Genomic DNA, 22,522 nt, shown 5'->3' with positions numbered 1-22,522 from the left:
ACTCACCAGCTGCCGCCTTGCTGTGCCCAACAGCCACCGTGTACGCTGGTAAGTAGTACAAGGCGTATGGTGAGCCGCAAGACATGAGGGCGACGGAGGCACACAGGAGACCGAAACGCCAAGACTTCAGCAAAGAGACGTCGAGATACCTGAAAGAAATATTATTGGGTGTCTTTTACTTAGACATTGGAGTCCAACTCAAATGTACCAGTGTAACTACAGGCACAAGGGACGTAACATCTTAGTTCCCAAGGTTGGTGGCACATTGCTGATGTAAGGAATAGTTAATATTTCTTACAGCGTCACTGTCTATGGGTGATGGTGACCACTTACCATCAGGTGGCCCATATGCTCGTCTGCCAACGTACTAATAAAAAAATAATCTGAACTCATTTAAACAAAGAATTGCTGTAAAACTAGTTTAATCTTGATATTATTGCAATATAATTATACATTTTTTCGTTGTCATTAGTAAGTAGAAAAGTAGAAGATCGCCAGTGGTGGATTTACTAATAGGCTAAGTAGACTGGAGCCTAGGGCGGCAGATTTAGAGGGGAGGCAAATTTAGCCCAAATTTGTTATTATCTTACAGAAATTTAAAAAAACTTACTTATTATATGTATACACATTACGTCCGTAATCCGTATACTCGTTATATCCGTATACTATTTATACAATAACTACGTATTTTTAATTGATATTTGTACATAGTTAAAGCCTTAATGTAAATAATTCATATTTTATTAAGTAGCATCAAAAAATACAAGCACTTTTTGCAAAATTATTAGCTGAAAATAACATCAAAACCTTTACATTTTGTCAACACATCAGAATCTCTCTTGTGGAGTCCTAGGGCCACCCCGATTGCACCCGCTTAATCCGTATGCATACGTAACATATACCCAAAAACATTTTCCAAATGTTGTCTTTGTGTTTCTTCTGGCTAATCTCTAGAACGGCTGGACGGATTTTGATGGGACTTTCACTGTTAGAAAGCTGATGTAATAAGGAGTGACTTGAGCACAATAATAAGGCGTTGGTAACTCCAAACGGTCACGAAACGTAATACAACAAAAGGTTACCTGGATATTTTTTCAACACATCCTCTCTTTACTTCTTTCTCTTCTACGTTCTCTTCTTTCAATTCTTCTTGTTCATTCTTCTTCACGTCGTTAACAGGCTCGGAGAGTTTGCTTTGAATGATCCTACTCGGCAATGGAGGCTTGATATATAACGATCTGTAATTACAAAGCAATGATTTGTATTCACCTATACATATAATAAAATTGGTGTGTCTGTTTGTAATATTAAAACAGCCCTTTTTTACTCAATGCATATGTATATACACGGTACATATACCAACATAACATTTTTAACATTAATGTCTGTCTGTCTGTTTGTTCCGGCTAATCTCTGGAACGGCTGGACCGATTTTGACGGGACATTCACTGGCAGATAACTGATATAATAGGGAGTAACTTAGGCTACAATAATATTTTCTTAGTTAAATTCAAACGCGTACAAGGTCGTGGGCACAGCTTGTAAAATCATATGATTTTTGAAGGCTAAGTTGTTTTATAATCACTTCATTTAAAAAAGAGCCGAAATGGCTGCATGGTTAGAACGCGTGCATCTTAACCGATGATTGCTTCAAACCCAGACAAGCACCACTGAATATTCATGTGCTTAATTTGTGTTTATAATTTACCTCGTGCTCGGCGAAGGAAAACATCGTGAGGAAACCTGCATTTGTCTAATTCATATATATTCTGCCACAACCCTCATTGGAACGCGTGGTGGAATATATTCCAAAACTTCTCCTCAAAGGGAGATGTAAGACCCAGCAGTGGGAAATTTACAGGCTGTTGTTGTTGTTTAGTTATATGTAGTATGTTATAGAAATGGAAGGCCTTTTATTTCCCGAATAGAATTAAGTATGATTTCATTACATTTTAATTAAATTAATAATGGTGTAATCTAGTTAAATTTTAAATAGTAATTGTGTTTTATTGCAATTTAGTTTTTTAAAAAATATATATAATTAATTTAATATAATTTAAATTAAATAATAAAATCTTAATTAAAATATAAGTTAAAACTTCTTAAACGTTACGTGGTCTTAAATGCCCCGTAACCCAGGAATGAAAAGAATTAAAAAATGATGCAGCTGGGAATATGTTAAGTATTGATCTTACCGGCTCAGCGTCCTTCCTCTGGCTTTGTAGACACAGGTGCTGTCTGTTGAGAGGTCTTCAACGGAATGGAGGATGGAAGATGATCTGGTCGGTCGCAGACGCAGCCTGGCGACCTCACGGGGCAAACCTGAAGACAAAGATTCGTACTCGTAACTAACAGAAAGTAATACTGAGTCTTGCCGGTTCTTCTCGGTAGAATCTAATTTCCGAACCGGTTGTAGCTTCACTTAATTGTCAAATGACGATTCAAAAGTGCTTGTAAACGCCTGCTTGAATAAAGCATATTTTTATTTGTTTTGATTGAAGGTCATTATTTAATTTTTATAATTATTATTACTATAAGGGATATTAACAATGAGATAACACATATGACATAATAATATACAATACTAGTAGATAACCGTGGTTTTGCTCGCTTTTAAGGATGTTGTTTTTATGTCAGGCGAAAAAACGTCTTATATGTCCTTACTTAAGGTACAACTTTGCTTCACACCAAATTTCATCAAATCCGCATTAGAACAGCGTGGTGGTATATGTTCAAAACCTTCTCCGCAAAGAGAGAGAGGAGTTAAAACCCAGCAGTGGGAAATTTACAGGCTGTTGTTGTTGGTGTAAGATTTAGTAAAAGACGTAAAGTTACTCACCAACAACGCCCAATACATCAAGTCCTTCCGAGTCTTCAGAATCCGACATCTGTGATTGTAGCTGTGGACGCGCGACTTGCTAAAATTACACAAAGAATTTATATAAATGAGCCAAAATAAAACTTTGGATCATCGTGTAATGTGTATTCTGTCTCATAGTGAACCTCTCAAAGTTGATTCAAAATTGCTAATACACTCTTAAATAACACAATTATTTCGGTCACAATTGCAAATTTATTAATAAATAAAATGCTATATAATTAATATATTATATCACTCAGGAATAATGTAATGTAGTTTAATATCAATGTCTTACAAATAAAGCAAACTATTTTACGTCAAGTCAGAATTATCTACCAGACGTTATTTAGACACTACCGTTAGTTAAAGTAAGCCGGTTATTGTATTAAGGTGCCAGACATCAAAACGAATCTTTATTTATGAGAACATAAAAGGGTAATAGATCAAATAGTCGTAACAATTAATTAATTTTGTTGCTGTCTTACTTTTTTGTCAGACTCTTTCAGTATTAAGAAAATTTAGATATTACACATAACAAATTTGATTTATATAATTTAATGACAATTTACTTTGGCTCATAGTGGATCATAGTGTAAAATAACAAACCTCTATGAGACTCGGGTGAATAATCTCGCTGAGGAGATTCGTACGTTTATCTTCGCTCATCAAGGCGTTCTTCTGGTTCAAGGTCAGTGTCAGTTCCGTCTCCGGTTGGAAGAGATTCTGTAGCTTATTGTCTTTGTTTTGGACTAAAGTTTTACCTGAAAAACATAAAGTTTTGGTCACTTGACAGTTAACACTTAGATGTTGCCATGTATTTAATATGACAACACCTAACCTAGCAAAGGTTAGGTTAGGTTAGTAACCTAGCGAAAGAGCTGAGATGGCCCAGTGGTTAGAACGCGTGCATCTTAACCGATGATAACGGGTTCAAACCCAGGCAAGCACCACTATATATATATGTGCTTAAATTGTGTTTGTAATTCATCTCGTGCTCGGCGGTGAAGGAAAACATTGTGAGGAAACCTGCATGTGTCTAATTTCATCGAAATTCTGCTACATGTGCATTCTACCAACCCGCATTGGAACAGCGTGGTGGAATATGTTCCAAACCCTCTCCTAAATGGAAGGGGAGGCCTTAGCCCAGCTGTGAGGAAATTTACAGCCTGTTACTTTACTTTATACTTATGGTATTAGTTGTCATGTGTCAGGCAGAAAAGTAATGTCCTTTCGTAGAATTCAAGTTTGCTTTACACCAAATTTCATCTAATTCGATTCAATGGTTTGTTCGTAAATCGACTGACGGACAGAGTTACTTTCACATTTATAATATTAGTACAGTTACTCACCTTCCTGTATATCGTTAAGAAGCGTGGTATTCTCCGTAGTGGTGGTGGTGACGGGTGTGACAGGGCGCGGCGTGGGTGGTGGACGGTACAGAGTGGCCGAGACACACACGTGCAGCATACCGGCACCTAATTTAACACCAATTAGTATAATTAAACTTTCATAATAAAAAATATATTTCTGGTGGATTTTAATACTGAAAAAGGGGTTTGGCTCACAGTGGAACAAGACATTGTATGAGACATTAAAAACGCTAACTTAATTACTTTAATTAATAATTAAAATAACAAACTAGAGGTGTCGTGGGACATATTAGAGCTGTCTATATAAACAATGTCGTAAGTCAGACAAGATATGTCTTACAATACGTCTTTTGTTATTTACTGTCAATACTTTTGAGTCTTTGATAATGCTCATTGGCAATATAGATTATTCTTTTTTGTTTATCATACTTCACTTAAGCCCATTACACAATGAATATACACAATCATTTGATATAAGAGATAAGGAATAAGGAACAAGAAATAATTAATAAGGAATAGCGGAATCCAGCAATGGCAGCACCGTTAATTAATTCATAATTCAAAAATAAGGAATAATAAATAAGAATAAAATTTCCGTTGCGGTGGGAATTTGTTTCTTATTTCTTATAGCCAGCCAACCGCAGGGCATTCTTTCAACGAAGTGTCGTAAAACTGACAGCAGCACGTAACTAGTAGCAGGTATTCAACCGCTGTGATTGGTTGAATATTGTAGCCTATCGCCTATCATAAAGAATAAAATCCTTTATCATCGTTACGGTGTTTGCATTTCCAACATTAACCTATCCGAACATAGGACTTCCGGTGTAAGAAATAATAACTATTCCTTTATTAACCAACCTTGGGAACTAAGATGTTATGTCCCTTGTGCCTGTAGTTACACTGGCTCACTCACCCTTCAAACCGGAACACAACAATACTGCGTACTGTTGTTTGGAGGTAGAATAACTGATGAGTGGGTGGTACCTACCCAGAGGGGCTTGCACAAAGCCAAAGCTAGAAAAAAAGGTGCGACTTTGCTTTCACGATAGATTTCCCGTTTATTGATTTCATGCTTCGCTCAATGGCAGTGGTTGATACCACCAAGTAAATGTATTGAAATTTGTATGTATTAAGTAACAGATACACAAAAATAAATAAATGTTTAAGAATAATCGCATGACAATAAATATTTCTTATTAGAAATCACATTTGCGTTAAACCAGTAACTAAAAAGTAAGTTTAATAAAGTCATATTATCGTATTTAATTGAAAGATATAGAAAGAAAGAGAGGAAAGTCGCCTGTCCCCTTCACAGGCGACTTTATGGTTGTTTATAACGCTTTATCCTTACATGATGATTTCAGCCAGTTCTCTTTACTGTGAGCCAGAATAAAGCTCTTTCCAAAAAAGGCGAATGCGCGTACAGCAAAAACCTCACGTTAGAATTGAAACAAACTATATATAGCCGTCTTTGTCTAACTCTTCGTTTATCCCTTTTCTCGCTCACACATGACCAACTTACCTAAGAGCAAAACGGTTCCATGAAGTCCGTAAGTGTCAACGAGTTTCTCAATCAGCATTGGAAAAACAAAACTCCCAGCTGCCGTCCCGCTCACACATATACCATTTGCCAGGGCTCTGAAAGAGACAGATGATACTTGTAAATCGAACGCGATCACTGATAGAATACAATAATAATTCATACTGATAAGATCATGAGTTTGATTTCGATAACGGCATCAAATCTTAAGGGAAAACCAGGGAAAATGTAACACGTCCAAATTGAGTAAGAAATTTGACATTGAATTTGACTCAATAGGCTATTTGATTGGTTTTTAAAATCCATTTTATATTATTAAGTAGAAGTTAAAGAACCCAGAAACTTGATCTTTTTATTTCTATTACATATTTACCGAAAAATATCATATTAAAATCAACATATTCAATAAATGGCGCGTAAAAACGCTACTTGGACAATATAGCGCTACAAAGGGGTCGGTGACGTCACTTCCTTGTATTTTAATCTGCGGTACATATAGTAGAAAAGCAACATTAACAAGAAAGTGACTTCATCATGAGCCCGGCCAATCGGGAGCGTTTTGTGTCATGTGACAAACATTTGAAAAAATGCATTTTTATTTATGCATTTTTGAATAAATTAAGTATTATTTTCAACTTTCGTTAGTGAATTACCATTTTCAAACTCATAATATACACTGATTACATTAATTCACAATTTATTTTTCGCATTTCAAATAGCCTATTTAAATGTTTAAGGGAAATTGTTCTTTGGAGCCCCAGGGCACAAGGTCCCTGGGTATGTGCCTCGTGTATTCTTGTGATAGGATAATGCACAGGTATGCTGTATTACCTCTCTCTCATGAGACAATGGGACGGCAAATCTGACATGATCGGAAAAATTTGGTGCTGTAAGAGGCAGAGGCAGAGGATTATATACATTCGGCCTCTTTTAATGAATGACTGATAAACCCCCTATATTATCTTGATCCGAAATGGTTTTGAACCTACAACCTCATAATCCTATATATTGGTGTAGGCAAATAATATTTTTTTATTTTTTGGAGCAGGTTGGCGGACGAGTATACTAGCCACCCGATGGTAAGTGGTCATCATCACCCATAGATAGTGACGCTGTAAGAAATATTAACTATTCCTTACATCATCAATGCGCCACCAATCTTGGGAAGCAAGATGTTATGTCCCTTGTGCCTGTAGTTACACTGGCTCACTCACCCTTCAAACCGAAACACAACAATACTGCGGATTGTTGTTTAACGGTAGAACGTCTGATGAGTGGGTGGTACCTACCCAGATGCAACCCAGGCTTGCACAAAGCCCTACCAATAAGTAAATAATAATAATAATATGCTTTATTCATAACAAATAATTTACAGATTAAAATGACTTCCCTGGTTTTTGTGATAAGTAAAAGCCTGTGCCACAACGAATCAGTGTGATATACATATATATAATAGATAATGTATATATACGTTTTGTTGTCAATAAACTTACCTGTGTTTGTCAAAATACTGCGAAACTATCACGATACCGGGGGTAGTGGACAGGCCCCCTCCAATCCCTGGAAATGATTAAAGGTATAGGTTAGGATTACACAAAACGAGGATGTATCATTGGGTAGAACTAGGCATAGATGATATCTGACTATGACAACCGATTTCAGACATCCTGTCTCTGTTTAACTTGACATTTTACGATATGTGAGAAAGAGATGCAATGTTATATCGAAATCGGTTTAACATTCGCTTCATCTCTTTCTGACATATGGGTTACTGTAAAGTTAAAGAGAGATAGGGCAAATATTTCGCGAGTTTAATGTTATCGTGTTTTGAATGCTGTAGAAACGGTTTCACGTCATCATCATATCGATAACATCTGATGTTATGACGACATCCGATCTTAGGTTAGTTTCCATATATACTTATTAGGTAAGCCTTAAGACCTTATACCTATTAAGAACACATCATAACCGATGATTGACAGTTCAAACACAAGTATAGTACGACACAAATTAGATGTAGCATTGGATAATGCAATGAAATGAAAATAAAACCGATTACTGACGATTTACACGACCACTAGAAATAGCTCCCTATCGCGCCATTCAACGCTATTCGTCGCTATAGATTCACGCGTCAGTTCGACCCGAGACAGCGAGTGCATGTAAATCGACGCATCGAATTGACGAATATGTATGATATTACAAGTTATTACGTTTGTGTAAAGATCATATTCACATGAGAAATAAATATTGATAATTTGGGATGGCGCACTCAATTCGGATGTGATCGGTTTTACGAATTTTGCCGATGCTAAATCTGAGTTGTATCGTACTATAAGCACCTCTCAATTTTCATGTGCTTAATTTGTGTTAATAATTCATCTCGTGCTCGGTGGAGGAAAACATCATGAGGAATCATGTGTCTAATTTCAATGAAATTATACCACATGTAAATCTACCAAACCGCATTGGAACAGCGAGGTGGTGTCCTAACCTACTCAAAGGAGAGGAGGTCTTAGCCCAGCTGTGGGAAATTTATGCATGTACACGTTGTTGTAGGCTTACACACATGATTGATCAATTGTCTTTGTAGATGATTCTATTTATGTTACTCAATGAAACACTTTCTTTCAGTTAGTTTCGTTAGGTCATTTCTTACTTCATCGAAAGAAATAAAATTCATTCACTTCACATCGAGTTACAGTTTCTTAAACATTACGGGGTCTAAAAAGCCCCGTACTTGTATTATGATTGTTTTCATACGATGTACTTAAACGCCCCGTAACATGGGTAACACAAAGAAAAAAAATTATGCCGCTGTCATCGTTTAAAACAAGCATCAAAATCCGTTGCGAATTAAAGATCTAAGCATACATAGGGACAGACAGCGGTAAGCGACTTTGTTTTTTACTGTGTAGTAATTATTTTTAGAGCACTTTTTTCTCGACGGAAACCTTCTCAACATACAGACAGATATATTTCTGCGTTTATAACATTAGTATAGATTATTAATATTACCTGTCATAACACCGAAACTCAGTAGTAAGTGCAGTAATCCTGTGCTGAAGAATGAGACGGCAAGCCCCGTAGCACAGAACAAGCCCCCGATGAAGACGACCAATCTACATGAATACTTCTCACAAAGCGCTGATGAAAGTGGGGCTGAAATTGGAATGTTTTACCATTAGGGGCTATTCATTTGTTCAAAAACTAGTGAAAATAATTTTATGTAAGAAATGAATGGTCCCTTATGAGTAGAGTCAAATTATTTATCACAATAAAACCATTAATTTGAAACAAAAAATTTTTTTATTAACTAGCTGTTACCGCGACATTGTGGGCGTTTGAATCTAACAATAAAAGTTATTGCTATAGCTTAAGTTATTCGTTATTACATTAGCTTTATGTCTGTGAAAGTCACGTCAAAATCGGCGCAGCCGCTCCAGAGATTAGCCGGAACAAACAGCAAATTTTTTGATATATGTGTTGTGTAAACATACATTTGCATTTAGAACAGATTAAAATTTTATTATACGTATAGATTATTCAAAAACTAAATTTATTTTAATTTAGCCAAATTAACCGTCCATTTAAACCTGACTCCCACTAGCTCTCAGCCAATTCATCTTCCGTACAAAGATACTTGTTTATGATTCTCTTTTCCTTTATATTTGTAAAAGCCTATATAATACGTACGACATGCATGTACCCTTATTACTAAATGTTCCAAACTCACCCAAAGCGAGGCAAAGCGTTGACAAAGCAGCTGGAATCCATGACGCGACACTTTCAGAGGAATCGGGAAACGTTTCCATGATTTCCACGTAAAGTACCCCATATGACTTGAACAGCCCCGCTACCCAGAACTGAACCATGAAAGCGCCGAATACGACAACCCAGCCGTACCCTCCATCTGGAGGGGACGATATACTGGAAAGACAATTAGATAGATTATCCAGTGATTATCGTAACCAATGATTTCGGGTTCAAACCCAAGCAAGCACCACTATATATATGTGCTCAATTTGTGTTTATAATTCATCTCGTGCTCGGTGAAGGAAAACATCGTAAGGAAACGTGCATTTGTCTAATTTCATCGAAATTCCGCCACATGTGCATTCCACCAACCCGCATTGAAACAGCATGGTGAAATATGTTCCAAAAATTCTCCTCAAAAGGAGAGAAGGTCTGAGCCCAGCAGTGGGAAATCTATAGACTGTTGTTGTTATTGTTGTTACCATAAATTTTATATTGCTGAGGACTCTTTTGCTTTTGAGGCTTGGAGCTTATTTCAGATAAGTTTTTATGTAGTATATGGGTCAGCTTATGGTCACCACTATCCATAAACATAAACCCTGTAAGAAATACTAACCATTCCTTACATCACCAAAGCGCTATCAACCTTTGGAGCTAAGATATGTGCCTATGGTGGTATAGAAATCAAAAGGAATACTTACTCAGTGGAACCATTATGGGGTCTGAGCTTCCTCGAAGCGGCCAGCAGAGGGCGTGCGGTCACCGAGGACAGAGTCAAGAGGGAATCCTCCTCTTGGTCCGTTGGTGACATCGCTGATAAATACGCACCGACTTGCTGTTGAAATAATAATTATGTCCTGATCACCTGTTTGTTGGTAGGTATTAAATATATATAGGACAACATCGCGTACATTACTCTGATCCCACCAATGATGTTTTAGTAAACAGATATGTTATTAACGCGCAAAAAGTGAAGAATAGAAAACGTCCTAATTGGGACGTTTTCCGTTAGTCGTTTTATGTAGTAATATGTTATAATACATCATAATTACGTAGTAATACGTTTTGCGTTATTAAAACATCTAGTTATCCCTTTTACTTATTGTTTTTATCAAGCTATCCTTTTTACTTTTAACGAAATGTAAAAATAAACTAAAATAAACGGTCCCCGGCGCGGCACACTTTTTTCTGTTGTTTAGTATGGGTATAACATATCTGTTTATTAGAATATCATTGGATCCCACTGAACTTTCATATGCTATATTTATCGAGCTCGGTAAAGGAAAACATCGTGATCCAACATGTGGATAATTTCAACAAAAATCTGTCACCAACCACCAGGAAACCTGCATTTGTCTTATATTAACGAAATTCTGCCATATGTGAATCTACAACCCGCATTGGAGCAGCGCTTTGGAATATGCTCCTTACCTTCTCCACTAAGGGACAAGACCTTAGCCCAGTGGGAAACTTACTTGTTACTCTTATACTTAATTTCTACAGTTTACTTGGTGGGAGGGCTTTGTGCTAGCCCGTCTAGGTAGGTACCACCCACTCATCAGTTATTCTTCCGCCAAATAGCAGTACTCAGTATTGTTGTGTTCCGGTTTGAAGGGTGAGTGAGCCAGTGTAACTACAGGCACAAGGGACATAACATCTTAGTTCCCAAGGTTGGTGGCACATTGACGATGTAAAGAATAGTTAATATTTCTTACAGCGTCATTGGTCTATGGGTGTTGCTGACCACTAACCATCAGGTGGCTCATATACTCGTCCGCCAAACTATAATGTAGTTATAAAATAAGTTATAAGCCGAACTTATTGCGGGTAGTTGGCGTACCCTCCGACTCGTATAAAAACGATCGCTCGATAGACTGCAGGTCACTTTGTCATCAGTCGTCGGTCGATAAGAGTGTCGGTACTGTCACTACTTAGCAGTAAGATCGTTTATTTATAATTGTGGTTTTGTGTTTATTTATGTGTTTGTCATATCTGAAATGAACGGTTGTTTGGGATTGCTCAAAATTTGATTATAATTTGGATTATTGTTAAAAATTGAGATTATTTTTAAATAAATTAGCTATAGGTTGTTTCAATGGTTTCTTTTTAAATTATTTTTCCTTCTGATTGCTATAAATATATATAAAGTAATTGGTGATGCTGGTCACTCACAGTAGCTAGAGGCAGTTCTAAGAGCAAGCTGACAGGTCTCTCCCTGGGCTCGACGCGTTCGCTCTGCTCGGGCGGCGCCGATTGAATCGACAGCAGTGACCCCGCCTTGTCCGGGGACAAAACCTGACACAAAAACATATAATATAACACATATACTATAAATATAAATATCTATTCATGTAATAGAATAGGAGTGTCTGTTTGTAATATTAAAATAGCCCCTTTTTACTCAATACATCTTTAGAACGGTGGGACCGATTTTAACGGGACTGTCACTGGCAGATAACTGATAAAATAAGGAGTAACTTAGGCTACAATAATATTTTTTTTGTCAAATTCAAACTTGTACAAAATCGCGAGCACAGCTAGTAAATAAATATTGGACAAAATGACATGCATTCCCATTCCCAATGTGAGTAGCTAAAGTGCTTGTGTTTTGGAAGATCAGAAGTAACGACGGTACGAACACCCATACCCAAGACAACATAGAAAGCTAATGTACTTTCTCTACATCGACTTGCTGAGAATCAAACCCAAGACCCCGGAGTGGAGTACCCATGAAAACGTGTATACACATTACTCGACTACAGAGGTCGTCAAAACTGGAATATCTACGGTGCATTCGTCAGTGATCTACCAAGATCCTGGATCAAAATCACAGGTTTTAATAAGAAGTGGTAATGTTTTTAGTTCTGATAATTCCTATTGTTTAATTTGCCATGCCTCGGATAACACGTCAAGCGTTTGGACACGTTTTAAGATTACATTATTGCAGATTGAAGGTATAGAAAAAGTTAGGAAATACAGTCGGGGAAAGAAAAGGTTCGTCACCTTAAGATCTGCTTTCGCGTGCTCAGTATGAGCGATAATCTGCTTTACCGATCGAGAATGACATATTGCGTCGCAATTATTTGACGTTTAGATTCAAAAGGCACTACGAGCTTACGACTAAAGGAATTAATTTGATAACTGATGAAGGTTTTCTTACTCTGACTGTACAAAGTAATGGAGATTCACAATATTTTGTGGCTTATAGTTCCATAGGTTTACTTGAGAGCGAAATGAAATTGCTTGTGTATATTTATTATAGCGTCATTATAAAGAATATTACACGTCAGGTCATGAGATTTGTGTTATTAATTATATTTCTTAATGTCAAATCTGTATAGGCAATAGCTGAGCTGAGATGGCCCAGTGGTTAGAACGCGTGCATCTTAACCTATGATATCTGGTTCAAGCCCAGGCAAGTACCACTATGTTTATATGCTTAATTTGTGTTTATAATTCATTCATGCTCGGTGAAGGAAAACATCCCGAGGAAACCTGCATGTGTCCAATTCCAACGAAATTCTGCCATGTGCATTCCACGAACCCGCATTGGAACAGCGTGGTGGAATATGTTCCAAACCCTCTCTATAATGGAAGAGGAGGCCTTAGCACAGCAGTGGGTAATTTACAGGCTGTTACTTTATTTTACTTTACTATGGACAATTCATTAGTATCTAATGGTCCATTTACGCGTTTGCCTACCAATTGCGACAGAAGTAGCCATGTTTGAAAACTAAATACAAACTTAAAACACCAAGGTTTAGTGATGCCAATGTTAATACATCCTTCCAATAAACTATTTGATTCCATAATAAAGTCTCTTTGCAATTTAAATAAATAAAACTTTTATATAACACTGTATTATTGGCTGTACAAATGACAAGATAGCTTGTATCTCATGCTGCAAGTATTTTTGCTAACATTCCACGCTGTCATGGTCTGTTCCATAACTTTATTTCTCCGCTGACAGTACAGGATTTATTTTTTCCTATACCAGCGGCGTTCTATAATGGATACTTTATTTCTTTTTATATATATATTGTAAGCTATTTAAAAATAAATAATATGTACTGTACATAAATATGATTATGATTTGACTATTTTTATTAAAATGTTAATAAAATCAGCAAGGCGGGTAGTCTAATAAATTGTAAATGTAAGAAGGGCTAAAGATTTTAAAAGCACTGTGTGAATAGATTTACTCTCAGTACGTTTGTGATTTTGATGGCGAAAATAATTTAAGGTAAGATTATTGTATTAATTGTAATGTTCATTGCATTAAATTAAAATATAATAATGTGTTGTGTAAAATAAATATACTGTATGATGTGTATTTTCTGTTTTATTTTAATACAATAATAATAGTAAAACGTTTACAATATTTAGGAAAGAATTACTGGAACACGCTCGCACTGTTGTGTATTTTCGGACATCAAGGTGCGGGTGAAACTTCGAACTATAACGAGATGTCCGAAGGTGAAATTCAGCAGCCGGGATTATTCGGTATATTCCCATTGGTGACTTTGGTGACCATTTTAACTCCCATATGCATGACGCAAACCATTTAAGAGTTATTCGTTCCAAATAACTTTAAAAATAAAAGTTACAATTGAAAATCGCATTTTTTCTTCTGATTTATGAAAATGATTAAATAATAGTTAATTAACAATATTAAAACAATGAACAAACGATATTATTCCATTTTTTTTCACAAATAAAATCAAAATAAACTTTATTCAAGTAGGCCTTTCAAGCACTTTTGAGTCGTCATCTTATAACTAAGTGAAGCTACCCCAATATCCTTAAGAACCACAAAAATCATTACTAAACTTGTTTGTAGATTATTTATAAAACATCACCGTTTTCTTAGCAACCCAAATATTCCAAAGCAACCCAAAAATAACTACCATTAAATTTTATTTGACAAACGATATCGAGTTTAAGGTTACATAGATTTATTTTACCGTGACGCAAATCTTTATTCAATATTTTACTTGGCAAAGTTTAAAGCATGACTCACAGAACAGAAATAATAAAACACCGCGCTGGCAAAACCGCCAGTAGTATAAAGATTCAATCAAGTTATGACTAAGCGACTTTGAAATTATTTAAAACAGGCAGGCCAACCTAACTTTACCATAAGCCAACCAAACCTGACCTAACCGATGATTCCGGGTTCACATCCAGGCAAGCACCACTGATTATTCATGTGCTTAATATGTGTTTATAATTCATCTCATGCTCGACGGTGAAGGAAACCTGCATGTGTCTAATTTTATAGAAATACCACACGTGTATTCCACAGCGGGGTGGAATATGTTCCAAGCCTTCTCCTCCAAAAGAGAGGAGGCCTAAGCCCAGCAGTGGGAAATTTTTAGGCTATTATTGTTATTGTTGTGACAAAGAAAAGAGTTGCCAAATTTCTTCGTGGACTTGCACTGGCAGATATCTGATGTAATAGGGAGTAAGTAACTTAGGCTAAAAAATTTTTTTGTTAAATTAAAACACGTACAAGGTCGCGGGCACAGCTAGTAAATAATAAATCTTGTTTTTAAAAATGAAATGGCAGCTTCGCAAAACAAATCGTAGCTTCTCATCGAGTTTCCATGCAAAACCATCGAAATATATGTTCTAGAAAAGTTATAATAGCGCTGTCTCTAAAAAATACTGATTTTTTAAATAACTATTTAGGTATATTGATATTTTTGTGAGAATTGTCTCATAAAATGAAAGACAATATATTTTATTTAAATAGACTTTTGCAAGAACTTTTTAATTATCATTTTGGTAAAGAAAATTCGGTAAAAAATCTCAGCAATTGGTCTTTTCGAACATTTGACGTATGTATTTAACTATAAAAGTTAATTCATTACATATATAAATATATTAAAAAGATTTTTTTTCTTGATAGCTTCTACATTCCGAACCGGTTATAGTTTCACTTCATATAGTTCTGTAAAATGACGATTAAATAGATCTTCGAAAAGTCTACTATATAAATATAATTATAAATATAGTATATATAAATATATCCTAGCTGAATGAATTCACTATTCCTAGCTCTTTTTGATTTTTACCATCTATATAATCTTGTATTTAGTAATACGCCTTATTTTATTATTGATAATAATTTTTTTAATTTATGAATCGGCAAAGTTAAAAATATCCGCAGAACTTTACTATAGACATGAAAACTTTTTTTTCTCCAAGAAGGTTTTATTAACTTAGCGGAATCTTAGTTATCTATATAGATGTAAACGTATTTATGTTAACGTTACCTCAACGATTGGGTCCGCTGACAGTTCGATGGAGCACGACGCCGGGGCTGGTGTTGTTGTTGGGGCTGATGAGCCGAGCATCTGACCGTCCACCTTCGACAGCTCCTGGAAAAGGAATACATTTTATCTGTACATATAATAAAATTGGAGTGTCTGTTTCTAATATTAAAAAAGCCCTTTTATAAATCAAAATCAAAATAAACTTTATTGAAGTAGGTTTTTACAAGCACTTTTTCGGAGAGTAGATTTTACTGAAAAGAACCGGCTTGAAACTCAGTAGTTACTCTTTACAACATTTAAAAAATACAGTCATGTTACTTAAATACAATTATTTAAATAAATATATCTTGTTTGGAAGTCAATCACAATCACTGGTAGATAACTGATATAATAGGGAGTAACTTAGGCTACAATATATATATTTTGTTATATTCAAAGGCGTACAAGGTCGCGCGCACAGCTAGTCTATACATATAACAAAACTAGCTGATGTTGAACTCGCGTAGAATATGAATATATTTACAAATTAACTTGAAATGTTACGTCGATGATCGGTGTACAAAGAGGTCTTACCACTTTGTTTCCAAAGTAGCCTATGTCCTTTCTCAGGCTCTAGACCATCTGTGTACTTTCTATTAATAATAACGATAAAATAAATTATGGGATAGCTCTCATGTTTTTTTATGGAATAGGTTGGCGGACAAGTACATGGGCAACCTAATGGTAAGTGGTTATCATCACTCATTGACAATGACGCTGTAAGAAATATTAACTTTTCCTTACATCGTCAATGCGCCATCAACCTTGGGAACTAAGATGTTATGTCCCTTCAAACCGGAACACAACAATACTGCGTACTGTTGTTTAGCGGTAAAATATCTGATGAGTGGGTGGTACCTATCCAGGTGGGCTTGCACAAAGCCTTACCACCAAGAAAAAAAGGTGCGACTTTGCTTTCACAATAGATTTCCTACTTATTGATTTCATGCTTCGCTCAATAGCAGTGTTGACTAATATCCTTGACCATACAGCACAGTCTATACGCTTCTATCAGTTTAATTTACTACAAACTAACGACGCCCCGAATTTTGCGAAGATTGCGGTTGTGAAAATAGCCTTTTCTGCGCCCTGTGCGAGCTTCTATAACTGCGCCCTGTTTAAGCAGACCCTTGCCTATTTTACTATCTCACTCACTAAAACTTACACACAAGTTCACGACTGCAAATGCGTTGCCAATTAACGATAAACACTAAACACAAATACGCTCGTGCGCTGCCAAAAATGAGCGCGATGTTTTTAATGATACTAGCATGTAAGTGCGTTTGTATTGGAATCGAGTACTAGGGGCTCAGCGGATTATAACAAGAGCAAAACGAAAAAACAATAGTCCTGCCCAGTCTGTCTATTCTTGCGCCCCCGAGAGTCTACGCCCTGTGCCTGGGCACCGGTGGCACCGCCCTATTTACGCCACTGGGTTGTAATACTGATACGAAATATACTACAGAATTTGTTTATTTATGATGTCACATTAGAAACTTGTAAAATTATCAGCGTTTCTTTACTATATTGTCCGTGTATTATATACAAAAACCTCTCGATCCCTCTATCTATAAAAAAAAACCACATCAACATCCATTGCGTAGTTTCAAAGATCTAAGCATACATATGGACATACTTTCTTTTTTTTGTTTTTTGTTTGTGCTGTGCAATAAAGAATAATTCATTCATAATTTTAAACCATATATTTTGCTACACATACATTACATTTATTGTATACAAGAAAATAATTATATTTAAAGGACACAGTGTAGGTAGCAAGTTCATCTCAGTGTAAGCTGTGCTAATGCACAGCACTGATTTTCAGATGGCCCCTGACTATTGGGTAAATTAGTATTATTTAGTATATAGTATTTTTTTTTTTTTATTAACATAAGAATTAACAACATTAAATGCTTAAATATATCTATACAAATATGAACTAAAACTAGTTACTGTATAAATCTTGACCGCGTGGAATGGTGGCAAGAAATGCTGTCGAAACGCTTGGCCCTTGGAGTAGTGGTGCAAAAAGCTTCATCAAAAGTATAACACCTCGCCTCATTGCCTCCACTGGTGACAGGAGGGCTGGTTCGTTTTTTGCCCAGAGGATCGGAATTGCGATTCAACGGGGAAATGCTGCTAGCATTCTCGCCACCATTCCACGCGGTCAAGATTTATACAGTAACTAGTTTTAGTGTATATAGTATTGGGTATTTAGAAGTTTCTACTGTGATGTCATAGCATTATACTGGAGTATTTATATGAAGCCCTAAAAATAATCAATTATATTAAAATCAGAAGACGTTAACAGACAATTTACGTTCAATCAATAATTTTCAAACGATTTGTTTAAAGCGAGCGCCAGACTACACCAATAACTGACTTATGATTTGTGTTCTATCATCCTCATTACATCGGTTTTTTTCCCGTTATTAGTATGATTATAAACTAGGTGATATTTCTGTCAGTTACTAGATTATTTTTCCAACCCGCTATGTAGTGACGAGTATACTGACTCACCCTTTAAACCGGAACACAACAATACTGAGTACTCTTATTTGGTGGTAGAATAACTGATGAGTGGGTGGTACCTACCCAGACGGGCTTGCGCAAAGCCCTACCACCAAGTAAATTTTTGAAGCGATAACTTCTCATAACCCGTTTCGTAACGTAACGTAGCGTTACAGCTTCCATTTATCTGAACACGTTAAACGTGGAGAGAGGTCTAATACGCCTCGTATGACTCCTTGCAGTGCTGAGGAAAACATAGATTTCTCCAGAGGCCGTAACGTCTATTTAATATATTGTAGGAAAAGTAAAGTAACAGCCTGTAAATTTCCCACTGCTGGAATAAGGCCTCCTCTTCCATTAAGGAGACGGTTTGAAATATATTTTCAGTTTCAGTTCCAATGCGGTTTGGTGGAATGCACATGTGGCGGAATTTCGATGAAATTAGACACATGCAGGTTTCCTCGCGATGTTTTCCTTCACCGAGCACGAGATGAATTATAAACACAAATTAAGCATATATATAGTGGTGCTTGCCTGGGTTTGAACCCGAAATCATCGATTTAAAAACATCTCGGCTCTTAAAGTAAAATAACAGCCTGTAAATTTCCCATTTTATTTATTTAAATCTATAGAACTTCTAAGTTATCAAGTCTTATTTAATGTTATAGGTATTAGGTGTGGTATCTTGCACGGTACAAGGAAGGCTCGTATTGATCGCTTACGTTGTCTAGCGTTCGAGCAACGACCTAGTAGATACTGATTACATCGATAACAATAGGTTATTTGACTGGTTTTTAAAATCTATTAATTATTATTTAGTAGAGGTTAAGGAACCCATTAAATGATTATTTTATTTCTAGTACATATTAGCCGAAAAACATCATATTAAAAATTCCATATTTAAATAGCGCGCGAAAACGCTACTTGGACAATATGGCGCTGCGATGGATCGGTGACGTCACTTTCCTGTATTTTAATCTGTGGTACATATAGTAGAAAAGCAAGGTTAACAAGAAAGTGACTTCATCGTAAGCCCGGCCAATCAGGAGCGTTTTGTGTCACGTGACAAACGTTTGAAAAAATGCATTTTTATTGCTGGATTTTCGAATAAATTAAATATTATTTTCAACATTCGTTAGTAAATAACCATTTTTAAACTCATTATATACACTGATTACAATAATTCACAACATATTTTTCGCATTGTCAAATATCCTATTACAATGGTGAACAACCCTCCAATACGGTATTACAAATTATATTTTACATTAACAGCCTGTAAATTTCCCACTGCTGGGCTAAGGCATCTCCCTTTTGTAAGGTTTGAAACACATTCCATCACGCTGTTACAATGCGGGAATCCAACACACATGGATTTTTAAGCATTAGACACGTTTCCTCAAGATGTTTTCCTTTACCGAGCAAGAAATCAATTATAAACACAAATTAAGCACATATAAGTGGTGTTTGCCTGGTTTTGCCCCAATCATCGGTTAAGCACGCGTTCTAACCACTGGAACATCTGGGTTCCATCCCCACTTAGTAATGTAACGCAATTTTACAGCGCGAACTAAAAGGATGTATACGACAGCGTTTATTTGTAGGATCCGAAATTAACGAGTTCACTGACCGAGGGTTAGAGCTTTTACGAACATTTAGTCTGTCTGAGACGTCTCGGAGTCACAGTTTTATGATATATCACGAAACGGTCCAATATTGTTATCATTACACAGTATAAAACAAATTCGCTCACTGTCTGTCCCTATGTATGCTTAGATCTTTGAAATTCAATTGATTTTGATGCGGTTATTTTCAATAGATAGATTAGTCCAAGAGAAAGGTTTATATAATAAAATAAATAATATATGAAATATGAGACAACATCACATACATTACTCTGATCCCAATGTAAGTAGCTAACGCATTTGTGTTGTGGAAAATCAGAAGTAACGACGGTACCACAGACACCCAGACCCAAGACAACATAGAAAACTAATGATAATCTATATAGACTAGGCCGGGAATCGAACCCGGGACCTCGGAGTGGCGTACCCTTGAAAACCGGTGTACACACCACTCGACCACATAGGTCGTCTAAAAAAAACCAACCACATAGGTCGTCTAAAAAAAACAAAGTCGCTTACCGCGGTCTGTCCCTAATCCCTATGTATGCTTAGATCTTTGAAATTACGCAACGGGTTTTGATGCGGTTATTTTCAATAGATAGATTAATTCAAGAGGAAGGTGTATAAGTATATAAGTGTATATCTATAATACATACACAATATAGTAGAGAAACACTGATAATTTTAGAAGTTTTTAAAGTTAGATTCGCTTACATTGTCAACGTTGGCAGAACCCAGACTCTTTTACTTTTTATGAGAAATAATGTATTATTTTCGAAGCGATTTGTAAAAAAACCGCATCAATTATTATCGAAATAAGTACCTAAAATACATTGTGCATTTAATATAAATAAATATGGCTTTACAGCATGTAATTTAAATGAATAATTTCGATGATATTACAGATTTAAAAAGCAGGGATCTAGCGGTTTGTATTGTCTAATGACAAAAAGCTGTGAAAGTTGTAAGACATTCTGTAGTATATCTAGTATCAGCTTTTCATCTGAAGCCAGGCAGATCTCTAAAGCAACTATATATCTTAAGAAATCACGTCGTTGGATGTTAAAAACCGTGTTAGGTAAAGCCAAGTTCAAGTACAGAACTGGCGAGGAGCGCCGCGTGTTACACGAACCATTTGGAGCCACTTTTGACCTCATGATGATGATGATAAATTTATATTACTACCCCATATGTACCACTAAACAACAGTTGTCTCTCTGTGTTCCGGTTTGGTGAATGAGTTAGTGCATCTAAGGAACTAGCATCTTAGATCCCGAAGTAAGTGTTCCATTGGAGATGTAAGGAATTCTCAGCTCCAACAAGAGCTGGATGGCCCAGTGGTTAGAACGCGTGCATCTTAACCGATGACTGCGGGTTCACATACAAGCACCGCTGATTCATGTGCTTAATTTGTCTTTATAATTCATCTCGTGCTCAGCGGTGAAGGAAAACATCGTGAGGAAACCTGCATGTGACAAATTTCATAGAAATTCTGCCACATGTGCATTCCACCAACCCGCATTGGAACAGCGTGGTGGAATATGTTCCAAACCCTCTCCTTAATGGGAGAGGAGGCCTTACCTCAGCAGTGGGGAATTTACAGGCTGTTACTTTAAGGAATTATAATATTTCTTATAACGCTTATATCTTATTTCAATGTCCGTCTATCTGTATCATGAAAAAATATCGAAAAATAAAGCCGGCTATATTCGGCTAATACATATAAAAAATTGGAGAGTATTTTTGTAATATTAAAATAGCCCTATTTTTACTCAATGCATATGTGTGTATACACGATTCATATACCAAAATAACATTTTTTACAATATTTGTCTGTCTGTCTGTTTGTTCCTACTAATCTCTGTAACGGCTGGACCGATTTTGACTGGACTTTCACTGGCAGATAACTGATATAATAGGGAGTAACTTAGGCTACAATAATATTTTATTGTTATATATATATTACAGCTAGCAATACATAAAACAAAAAGCTATTTGGCTAATGATAAACAGCTAGTTAAATACAAATTACATATATCGCTGAATCAATATATGTGAAACAATTATGTCGCTAAGATACGACGAACTGTGACCTAGAATCCAGGTCCCAGTATTCAGGTCACAAATGCATTGAACGTAACATTCTAGCAAAATCTAGAGCATGCTAGCTGAATATCAGCAAATTTACGTTAAAAAAAACTACAAATCACACAGCGTAGTCGTAGAATGTAGTATTATTTTTTATCTGTGGAGTTCTATGACGATAAACTTTAAGTTACCACAGTTTTTTTCAAATTTTCGACACAAATCGATAGTGCGACACCAGCTTAAAATTCGGACGTAAGGTGTGACCCAAACATCCTAAATATGAATTTAAGTAAAACCTTTTTTCTTCGAAAATTAATAAATTAATGTGAAAGAAAATATTAATTGATAATTTAAAAATTTGCAATATCTAGTCAATTATAGATATATTCACTCACGTTTACGTAATTAATTTAACGAATGTAATCTACTAGCAAGCCGCCCTGTTGTGTTATGAC

General features: G+C 36.0%; 1 protein-coding gene across 1 annotated transcript in view; it reads right to left on the bottom strand.

Moving 5' to 3' along the window:
• The window catches only part of LOC124542233 (monocarboxylate transporter 12-like), a 31,285-nt gene that overhangs the window by 4,354 nt on the left and 4,409 nt on the right, over positions 1-22,522 (bottom strand). The window contains exons 2-14 of the mRNA XM_047120180.1: positions 15,805-15,909; positions 11,699-11,821; positions 10,228-10,361; positions 9,507-9,700; positions 8,789-8,932; positions 7,264-7,330; positions 5,753-5,868; positions 4,210-4,335; positions 3,467-3,621; positions 2,840-2,918; positions 2,196-2,322; positions 1,083-1,238; positions 7-149 (exon numbers count right to left, since the gene is read on the bottom strand). Coding sequence (XP_046976136.1) covers positions 7-149; positions 1,083-1,238; positions 2,196-2,322; positions 2,840-2,918; positions 3,467-3,621; positions 4,210-4,335; positions 5,753-5,868; positions 7,264-7,330; positions 8,789-8,932; positions 9,507-9,700; positions 10,228-10,361; positions 11,699-11,821; positions 15,805-15,909 — 1,669 coding nt within the window. The remainder of the gene's footprint in view (positions 1-6; positions 150-1,082; positions 1,239-2,195; positions 2,323-2,839; positions 2,919-3,466; positions 3,622-4,209; positions 4,336-5,752; positions 5,869-7,263; positions 7,331-8,788; positions 8,933-9,506; positions 9,701-10,227; positions 10,362-11,698; positions 11,822-15,804; positions 15,910-22,522) is intronic.

Source organism: Vanessa cardui, chromosome 30 (genome assembly GCF_905220365.1).
Source record: "Vanessa cardui chromosome 30, ilVanCard2.1, whole genome shotgun sequence".
NCBI classification, from domain to species: domain Eukaryota; kingdom Metazoa; phylum Arthropoda; class Insecta; order Lepidoptera; family Nymphalidae; genus Vanessa; species Vanessa cardui.
This window is presented reverse-complemented; position numbering and strand designations above follow the sequence as displayed.